Here is a 10,299-nt window from a genome sequence, read left to right on the forward strand (position 1 = left end):
CTGTTACGTCATTTTGCGTCACCCCCCAGCCAACGTCACGTCACCCGAGGATCACTTTGTCACGTCCGATTGTGTTTCCGAGTCTGACTTCAGAATGAAGTCTACTTCGGCCAAGGTCCTCCTTCAGTCAAGGTCGAGAGCACAGTCGCACTTCAAACCAAGGTCAAGCTTCAGGTAAGGCCGCTTTCAAATAAGGTTGTTGGCCTTCTCCGTGGCCTTTGTCACCCAAGGCCTGGCTCCAACCAAGGGCTCCTTTCACACCAAGAGTCTGTCTCGACGTAAAACCTTTTCATTTACTTCGTCAATGTCCTTCTTGGCTGAGACTCGGCCAAGTCGTGAGTGTCGAAGGATGACAACAATTGGCGTCTCCAGGGAACATCTTGGCCCCCTACAGTTAGCAGTCGAGGCCTGGGTCGCCTCCTGCTCGACAGTCATTCATTCACTCTGATCAAAACAATGGATGTCCGAGTTAGGTGGTAGGGAGGGAGGAGAACGGAGTGGGGGTATGGGATGATGTGGGAGAGGAGGAGGAGGAGGAGGAGGAGGAGGAGGAGGAGGAGGAGGAGGAGGAGGAGGAGGAGGAGGAGGAGGAGGAGGAGGAGGAGGAGGAGGAGGAGGAGGAGGAGGAGGAGGAGGAGGAGGAGGAGGAGGAGGAGGAGGAGGAGGAGGAGGAGGAGGAGGAGGAAGAGGAGGAGGAAGAGGAAGAGGAAGAGGAGGAGGAGGAGGAGTGGGCGTGGTTGAATGAGGTTGAAGTTGTGATTGAAAGTAGACGGAAGAGGGCAAGAGATTTCCGTAAAAGGGCGCAAAGACCGAGAATGTATAATCATTATCATTATTATCATTACTATCATTATCATTATTACTATAATTATTATTATTATTATTATCATTATTATTATTATTATTATATTGCTTAGCTAGCCTCCGCCTCATCTTAAGTCTTAAAATTATCATAAGCTCTTGGTTCATAAAATAGTGTGTGTCATCTCTGGCGGGGCGGGAAGGGGGCCGAAGGCGGGGTGGGGTGTAATGGGGAGATTCCCCCTTTCCCCCTCCCCCCTCTCCCCCCCTCCCCAGCCCCATCAGACCTGGGTTTCAGGCCACACTTCCCGCCAAATCCTAAGTCCTTTTCAAAGTTCTTGGAGTCCAACTCGAGGTCCCCATAATAACATTAAACACTGTTTATTTATAAACATCACCGATAAGAGACACAACCCTGTCTGGTCCGCGGCGAGGCAGACGCTACAGCAGGGTAATGCTGAGAGTATGGAATGGCTAGTCTATGGCGCCTTGTACTATGTCGAAGTACTCCACTAAGGGCTGTGGGGCTACGTCAGGAGTTAGCAGCCTAGTGCCTGACGACTACGTCGAGGTGGCACGCGCGCGCGCGCACGACACCTCACCTCACCCTCCAACAGTGCCAGACTCGGTCGGTGGTGGGGCGCGGATGTCGCCGCCGGCAGGAGGTCACCCTTCAAAGGAATCTCACGTAGGCGGGTGGGCGGTGGGGACGACGACGACTTCGACGACGACGACGCTGGAGGAGGACCTCGTGTCAAGGTCCTGCTCGGAACAGGAGGCTGCTGCGCGACACCCGAGTCGAAGGAGGAGGGAGGGGGGGATGTCGTCAGGTCGCAGGATACCGTTGGACCCTCGGGGGTGGGGGGGTGTTGGACCCCAAGGAAGACCCAGCCGGGTGGGTTCTGGGGTTCTCTCCCAGTGGAGGAGGAGGAGGGGGAGGAGGAGGAGTGTCGGGAGGCACGCGCGCACTCGGGGCACGGAGAGCTGGCAGTGTTGGTGCCATGGTATCACATGGACCTGGGAGTGGGGGGCGTCTGCACCGCCTCGAGGGTGACCGCCTTCTGCTGGGTGAAGGAGAAGGCCCGCTTGGCTCGAGGAGTTTCGTTCACGTGGTAGTGACAGCAGGAGCAGCAGCTCGACGAAGGGGAGGAGGAGGTGGAAGAGGTGTAAAAAGAAGGCGTGGGGGCCCAGGCGGTTGTGACGGCGACAGGAACAACTCGACGAGGGGGGTTTTTGTCCGGGGCGGGTGCGGGTGGCGGGTACACTCACACGCTTGTGGCTTCCTCTGGCACGGCCTCCTGGGCGCCTTCGGAGGCTGAGGGAGGGGGCTGGGGGAGGGGGGAAGGGGGGTTTGGGGGGGGTATCGACAGTTCCATCTGGGCGAGGAACCTGCGTGAAGGAACAGTCGGTCTCGCTGTACACCGCAACAAGTAACAACAGGCGGGGTTTCTCTCTCTCTCTCTCTTTTTCTTTCTTTCTTCACGCCCGGAGTGATTGGCGTGGCCTTGATATGCACGTTAGGGCAACCAGAGGATTGAGAAATAAATATAAATTAAAAAAAAAGAGAGGCAATTGGTGCTGCTCTTGCTCACGTGCTGGCTCGCTCTCTTTCTCTCTCTCTCGCTCTCTTTCTCTCACTCTCAGTCGGGTCAAGTATGCAATGCTGCTTGCCCAGTGTCTAGACGCAGCTAGACGCCGCCAAGAACACAACAACAGTAACAACAACAACAACAACAACGAAAAAAATCCGTCAGCCAACTGGCAAACACCATCAGGGAGGTAGGGGGAAGGGGGTTGGGGGTTGGGCTGTGTGTGTCGGCAGTAAGGACCTTCCTGACGCTGCGAAAGATTCCGGTAATAGAAGACTAACCGGCGAAGGCGTCGCGTCTTGGCGGTCGGTGCCTCCGGGAGGAGGAGGAGGGGGAGGTTGGGAGGGAGGAGGGAGGGGGAGGAAGCTGCTGTCCAACCGTGGCAGCTCTGGTTGGTCTCTTGAGTGGGAAGGGGTTGGTAGCAGCTCCAGCAGCCGCGATATAACTGTTCGGAAGCTGCTCCGTCGCTATCACACGCTTGGGGGGAAGGGAAGGTCGGGGGGTTGGTCCAACAGCACAACTTGGCTTGCAGACGACTATCTGTCCAAAAATTTCTCCCTGTGGAAGGAAATTGGAATTAGTTCCCGAATTAGGAAGAATTACCGTCGAGGGCATCCAAGCATTCGGTTGGATGGATTAGGGAGGCAATGTTGGAGATCATGGGGGGCAGAAACCAAAGTTTGTCACCCGAAGACAATTTAAGGGGCGTAGGCGGGGGGGGGGGGGCACTAGCTTCCAGGAACAAACCTTATCTCCTTAACTTCGAGTGCCCTTGGGTCAAACTCTCATTTTTTTTTCTTGAAGGTACTAAAGACCGTAGCTTGACATAAATATCCCTAAGTCCCCGTTCTCTGAAGAAGTTCTTCGATAATTCTTCGAGTCAGGGGGGGGCACTAGCTTCCTGGAACAAACCTTATCTCCTTAACTTCGAGTGCCCTTGGGTCAAACTCTCATTTTTTTTTTCTTGAAGGTACTAAAGACCGTAGCTTGACATAAAGATCCCTAAGTCCCCGTTCTCTGAAGAAGTTCTTCGATAATTCTTCGAGTCAGATTTTTGGTTTGTTTACTCGAAGGCCTCCGAGAACCAGAAACCTGAGAGTCTGCTGCAGACATTCCTTGCTTTGGTCCTGCGAGGCGAGAGGCGGTGAGGGTTACTTTCCCGCCTCTTGTCATCAAATCCCACCAAGATTTCTCCCCTTCTCTCTTTCTCTCTCTCAGTTTCGACTGCCTTTCTTCCTCTTTCCATTTAAAGAGAGCTGATACCCGGTGACTCTTCCCTTCCTCTTCCTTCACCAGTCAATGGCACAGAAAGAGACCTACACCAATGCAACCTAACAAAGAGCATTGAAGCCTCGTATTGTAGGGCTGTGGATTCCCAGTAAGTGAAGTTCAAGGTAACAGTTATTATCATCAATCTAATAACCTATACACTCATCATACATCCAATTTACTCATATCTACTTACCTATCAATCAATTTATCTAATAATTAATCTAATTCTAATTATCTATTCATTTTTATTTGTCTTCATTTGCATTGTGTATCATTTACCTATTCACTAATGTATCTATTCATGTATTTATCTATTTACTTATTAATTTGAGAACGACGGTCCGAAATTCTACTTGAAGTACGGCACGAAGAAGACCGTGGATACGCACCTAGAGGCAGACACTCTTCATATGAGGTCCTCCTCGCACTTCGGGATGTCGAAGATCTCGGCGAAGAGCGGCGGGAGTTTGAGTCGGGCCCAGTTGGCGCGGAACCAGTTGAGGTGGTGGTGGTGCTGCGCCCCCAGCTGCCTCAGCTCCGGCAGACGCATGACGATGTTGGGGAAGAGGTGCGTCTCGCTCGCGTGGTTGCGACCCACCTGAAGGAGGCGATGAGGGGAGGGTGAGAATGGGAGTGGGGAGGCAATTCTGGTGTAGGAGTGGGAGTGGGGGGTGGGAGTGGGAGTGGGGAGGCTCTCTATTGGTGTGGGAGAGGGGAAACTCTCTATTAGTGTATGGGTAGGGAGTGGGGAGACACTCTTTTGGTGTATAGGTGGGAGTGGGAGTGGGGAGGCTCTCTATTGGTGTATGGGTGGGAGTGGGAGTGGGGAGACTCTCTATTGGTGTATGGGTAGGGAGTGGGAGTGGGGAGGCTCTCTGTTGGTGCAAGGGATGGGGAGTGGGAGTGGGGAGGCTCTCTATTGATGTATGGGTAGGGAGTGGGAGTGGGGAGGCTCTCTATTGGTGCAAGGGATGGGGAGTGGGAGTGGGGAGGCTCTATATTGGTGTATGGAATGGGGAGTGGGAGTGGGGAGGTTTTCTATTGATGTATGGGTGGGAGTGGGGAGTCTCTCTTTTAGTGTGGGATGGGGAGTGGAAGTCAGTTCATGGGATTCACTCATACACCTTTTTATCCCATTTTTCTAAACTTTATGAGGAGACTTCTCACTGGAAATTGGTGACAAAGCCTTTTGGAGGATTAACTGGAACCTAAACCTCGAGAGGCGAAGAGGATGTCTTTTAACTAAACTCTGTTTATTTTAACCTGGCGGAGATTTTCTTTACTGTTTCTGCTGAATAGCTGAGTTGAGAGTCAAATTTCACTGATCTACAGCTTGTCAATTTTTCACATTTCTCCAAGAATCCTCCTCCAGTTGATTTTTGTTTTCATTTAAACAAGTCTCCGCCAGCTTAAAATGAACGGGCAACAGATTAAATGCAGAAGTCATATTCCCAGTCATTTGGGTCCTAAATGTAACTACCACACATAAGACACACACCACATCATCCTACAACGCGCTACATTAACAATCTCCAACAAGAACACAATATATGTTCACTGAATGACCTATGGCCCCGCCAGGTGGCCGTGGCCGGTTACCTGGGGGCCTTGGGTCTCCTGCAAGAGAGACCTGGGGCAAGGGATTGATGGATAGTGTCTTGGATTCTGCGGGTGAATTATTATTCCTCAATTATTCTATTTCTAAAGTCAACTCCCTCCGACACACCAAAGCGCAATACACTCATACAACGGAAACTGAAGGACCACTCATAAAACGCAAACTCAAGGGTTACCTGGACTCGGAGCGCCTCGAGGACCTTATCCTGCTGCTGCTCGATGGCCTTGGTGTCCGTGAGGCCCGGCCGGTCCGCCGTCAGGAGAACGACGCCCACGAAGAGCGCCAGCTCGGTGTCGTTCAACGTCAGGTTGTTGAACGTCTGCGCGAAATTGAACAGCGTCGACACGAAGTCTTGCTGAGGGGAGGAGAGTGGGTCGTCAGTCAAAAGAACGAGGGGTGGGGTACAGAAAGATTTGGGGGGGATTCCCCTTGTATGGGTAAAGTGAGCTTAGGGACATTTAGAGTAAATTGTCACCTTATCGAGTCAGTTGAGGGTAAACTCAGAGGTGGTCAAAACAGATTAAAAATGAATAAATAAATCAATAAGTAAAATACACCAAAAGAAGTCGGATGGCCCGCTGGAGTGCTGGCAATGGAAAAGTTCCCTTCAAAAGGAAGGGGAGAGAGAGAGAGAGGGAGAAGGAGAGGGAGAAGGTGAAGGGGACGGGGAAAGGAAAAGGGAAAAGGAAGAAGGAGATGAATTGGGAATAGGATGGGGAAGGGAGGAGGAGAGGGAAGGAGAGAAACGAAGGAGAAATGGAAAGAGGGAGGGAAAGGAGGGAGAGAGGAAAAAGAATGGAGAGTTAAGGGGAGAGAGAAGGGGAGAAGGAGGGAGGAAAGCGAGAAGAAGGAGAAAAGGAGTGGGGAAGGAAGGTGAAGAAGAGGGGGAAAGGGGAGTGGGAGTGGGAAGATGAGGGAGAAGGAGAGGAAAGGGAAAAGGAGAAGGAATGAAAGAAAAAGACGGGGAAGGGAAGGTAGAGAGGGAAATGAAGATGAATGAGGAGAGGGAAGGGTAAGGGAGAAGGAAAGAGAGTAGAAGGGAAGTGGTCGGGGGAGAGGGAAAGGAAAAGGGAAAATGAGAAGGAAGGACAAGGAGAGGGAGAGGAAAATGTAAACGAACAATTCTAATATTGGGACAAAAAGAGATAGATAGATAGCTAGATAGATAGATAGATAGATAGATAGAGAGAGAGAGAGAGAGAGAGAGAGAGAGAGAGAGAGAGAGAGAGAGAGAGAGAGAGAGAGAGAGAGAGAGAGGAGAGACTGATATCGAGGCATTGTGGAGAACCCAGTTACTCACGTCGAAGATGAGCTCGAGTTGGTGCCTGGTGAGGTAGGACCCGTCGCTAAAGGTGAGGGTGTTATCCAGGGTGCTGACCATCCGCGACACCTGCGTCAGCCACAGTTCGAAGAAGCCGAGCTTGATGAGGATGAGCTGATCGTCCTGCGTCAGATCGGTGAAACCTGCGGCAGGAGGAGGAACACGAGTTAGGGCTGTGGTTCTTAACCTGGGGTGTCTGTAACCCTAAGGGGTACGACCTCCTGGGGGTACGAGGCATGATAGCCAGTGCAATTATACTGCATACATTTATCAACCACAATTCACTTTAATTCTAAGCCATCAACATCGAGAACCTCGAGGAGGCATACATGCAGAAATTGAAACGTGGTACAGCCAAGGACTTGAACCTGTGCTAGCACGTGACAAGTGATAGTGACTTAATCGATTGCGCTATCGGTTAAGTCACTATCACTTGTCACGTGCTAGCACAGGTTCGAGTCCTTGGCTGTAACACGTTTCAATTTCAGCATGTATGCCTCCTTGATGTTCTCGATGTTGATGGCTTAGAATTAAAGCTTAGATTTAAAGTGGATTGTGGTTGATAAATGTAAATCTGTTCGCTGGGACCCATTCAGTGTTGTACCTAGTACTGTATATTTAACATGAGAAAGCATAATGTGCATTCATTATATTCTACTATTTGACATTTTTAATTTGAAAAAAAAAAAATACCGTTGTTCAGTAATTGAAAATTATTAATTTCTTGGCAAGGTTTGTATCACTAATACTTTTCGTATGTTTACATTGTATTTGTACTGGATGGGGGTAAGAGAATTTTTTTTGAGATAAAAAGGGGCACTGAAGAAGGTTAAGAACAACTGGGTTAGGGTGACGTCACTAGTGGGACCACCTCTCTTTCCCCTCACTCGCCTCCTCTTCCTTTCCCCTCACTTTCACACTCAGTTCTCCTTTCTCTCCTTCCCTAGCTCATGTTGTCCTCTCCTGTTCCTTATCTTTCTTGCTCTCTCTCTCTCTTTTGTCTTTCAGTCTCTTTCCTTTATCCTTTCGCCTCTTTCTACAACGCTTTCCCTTCATCTGCCTCTCTTCTTCCTTCTCTTCCTTCTATCCTCTCCCCTAGCCTCCTAATCGTAGTTTAGGAGCTTTAGTAACGTCCATACGGACCAGAGTCACGCTGATCACTCTTAACTTCTACAAACCCTATCCTCTCCAATTCTCTCTTTTATTGTCTCTCCTGAGCAATATTGGGCCTCTGGGACAGAAGCGCTGGGTAATTATAAGCAATACAATACACATTGTACATTCCTTTTCTTTTCCCTCCTCTTCTCTTTTCCTCTTCCTTCCCTCCTTCTTCCTCTTCCTCTTCTTGCTTACCGGGGACCATTGGAGTACATTCCTTCTTTTTCTTCTTCTTCCCTCTTCCTCTTCCTACTCCTCTTACTTACCGGGGACCCTTGGAATACATTCCTCCCTTTCCTTCTCCCTCCCTTCCTCTTCCCTTCTCTCTTCCTCTTCCTCTCCCTCCCCCTCCCTCTTCCTCTCCCTCCCCCTCCCTCTTCCTCCTCCTTCCTCTCCCTGCTCTTGCTTACCGGGGACCCTCTTCGCGAACTCGACGACCCGTTGTATGGATGGCGTCATGAAGACAGCCAGGGACTGCCACATGGCGATCTTCTGCTGCTCGAGGGCGTCCATCGTCGAGGTCGCCGCCTCCGGGTCGCTGCTCCCCTCGCTGGCGTTCGAGTTCTGCGGAGGCAAGGCCAGGTCAGGTCACGTTAGGTCACGTTAGGTCAATGGGTTAGGTTAGGTTAGTTTTAGTTAGGAAGTTGTTGCCTGTTATTCTGTTCGTTGGTTACGATGTGGTTGGTCGATATTGAATTGTTTGAGAATATTAGCCAGTTCAACTAATATTCTCAAACATTATCAACTTGGTATTCAAAAACAACAACACCGTAAAAAGTAAGCTAATTAAAAAGTCACCTGATGTAAATGAGGGTCGTGTTTACTCAGTCCCTTGCCTTCAGTGTAACAAATTTTATATTGGCCAAACTGGCAAATAACTAAAAACAAGGATCAATCAACACAAGTATAGTGTAAGAAGTGGGCAAATATCCAGTGACATTTTTGTACATGTAAGAGGCCATAATCATCCTACTGACAAGGATAACTCAAAAGAAAATAATTTCTTGTAGGTCCTCATTAGAAAGAAATATGATTGAATTCAGTCATATTAAGCACACCTTTGACCATAATATTAATTTAAGTTTAGGCTTGTACAAAATTTATGACTTTATTACTAAGAAAATTGTAGAATATTCTCCATGTGTTACCAGGCCTTTGGGGTGTTAACGTCATATGTGATTAAATGTCCATTAGTGAAAACATTTCTCGAACTGGTAATGGTGTGTCTTATGTGACCTTATCATGTTTCCTACCTTGTCTATTACTTTATGTATATATATATATATATTTTTATATATATATATATATATATAAATATATATATATATTATATATAATATACATATATATATACATATATATAAAAATATATATTATATATATATACATAATATATATATATATATATATACATAATATATATATATATATATATATATATATGTATATGCATATATATGCATCTATGTCTTTGTTACTTTGTATTCCTTGAAGGTGTCTTTTATATATATATATATATATATATATATATATATATATATATATATATATTATATATATATATAGTTTGTTAAAGAAAATAATTCCCCAAAATTATATCAACATCAATATATCACCTCACAAAGAGTAACAGAACAACCTCTTCCATAAACTTTTCAATTCTTGAACATTCCTTAACGACACAGAAAACGGGGGGAGAGATCTAAGGCCACGTGGTACTACATGGGTTGCCCACAACATGGAAACCGAACGCGTGGTTGTTTACTCACGAAGAGGATGGGTTTCCTGACGAGGGCCCTCGTCTTCTCCTCGGTATAGGCGCAGTTGGCGTGGTGGGCCTGAGAGATGGTCAGGATGATGTCGTAGATGGCCAACTGTTGAGTCTCCACCTCGCGGGCTGCCGCGGCTTGCGGGTCGCCCCCTTCACCCGCGCCCCCTCGCCCGTCGGACCCCTCACGCTCCCGGGACCTCTTGGGAACGCGGCCGTAGCGCACAGCTGCTGACGAAGGCAAAGTATTAGACAGGAGTCTATGTATAGGACGGGGAAGGAGTATTTAAGGCGCGGTTTACACGAGCAAAGCGGGGGAAAGTTGTCGAGAAAAATGGGAACTTGGTGCCGAAACATTGCTCGTGTGAACCGTGTTTCAGACTTCCTGCTTCCGAGGTGTGATGAGTTGGGAAGTGTGTGTGTGTGTGTGTGTGTGTGTGTGTGTGTGTGTGTGTGTGTGTGTGTGTGTGTAATATATATATATTATATATATATATATATATACACATATGTGTGTGTGTGTGTGTGTGCGTATATGTTTATGTATGTGATTTTGGTTTGACCCGTCCCCCCTTAATCTTATACGAGGGGTTTAGGACATTTGTATTTGTGTTCGACTGCTGGCTGGGAGAAACAGCCCCAGGGGCCATGCATCTTTAATTGAGCTCCCAATTCCTGATCTGAGCACTTCCACATGAACACGAGAAGCACCAGTAAACAGATGGGACATAACCCGGAGGACAAACTAGGATCTTAACCGAGTTCCCCCCCG

General features: G+C 48.2%; 1 protein-coding gene across 2 annotated transcripts in view; it reads right to left on the bottom strand.

Moving 5' to 3' along the window:
- Positions 1-664: 664 nt before the first annotated feature.
- Positions 665-10,299, bottom strand: part of LOC143037913 (ecdysone-induced protein 78C-like) — a 416,501-nt gene continuing 406,866 nt past the window's right edge. The window contains exons 6-11 of one of the 2 annotated variants that reach the window (XM_076206575.1): positions 9,529-9,758; positions 8,170-8,323; positions 6,581-6,744; positions 5,456-5,635; positions 4,052-4,260; positions 665-2,948 (exon numbers count right to left, since the gene is read on the bottom strand). In XM_076206575.1, the coding sequence (XP_076062690.1) occupies positions 4,069-4,260; positions 5,456-5,635; positions 6,581-6,744; positions 8,170-8,323; positions 9,529-9,758 (920 nt within the window). In that variant the 3' untranslated portion in view covers positions 665-2,948; positions 4,052-4,068. The remainder of the gene's footprint in view (positions 2,949-4,051; positions 4,261-5,455; positions 5,636-6,580; positions 6,745-8,169; positions 8,324-9,528; positions 9,759-10,299) is intronic. The other variant, XM_076206576.1, reaches the window with a different exon arrangement.

This window comes from Oratosquilla oratoria, chromosome 23 (assembly GCF_046742065.1).
Source record: "Oratosquilla oratoria isolate Oo_2021 chromosome 23, ASM4674206v1, whole genome shotgun sequence".
Lineage (NCBI taxonomy): Eukaryota > Metazoa > Arthropoda > Malacostraca > Stomatopoda > Squillidae > Oratosquilla > Oratosquilla oratoria.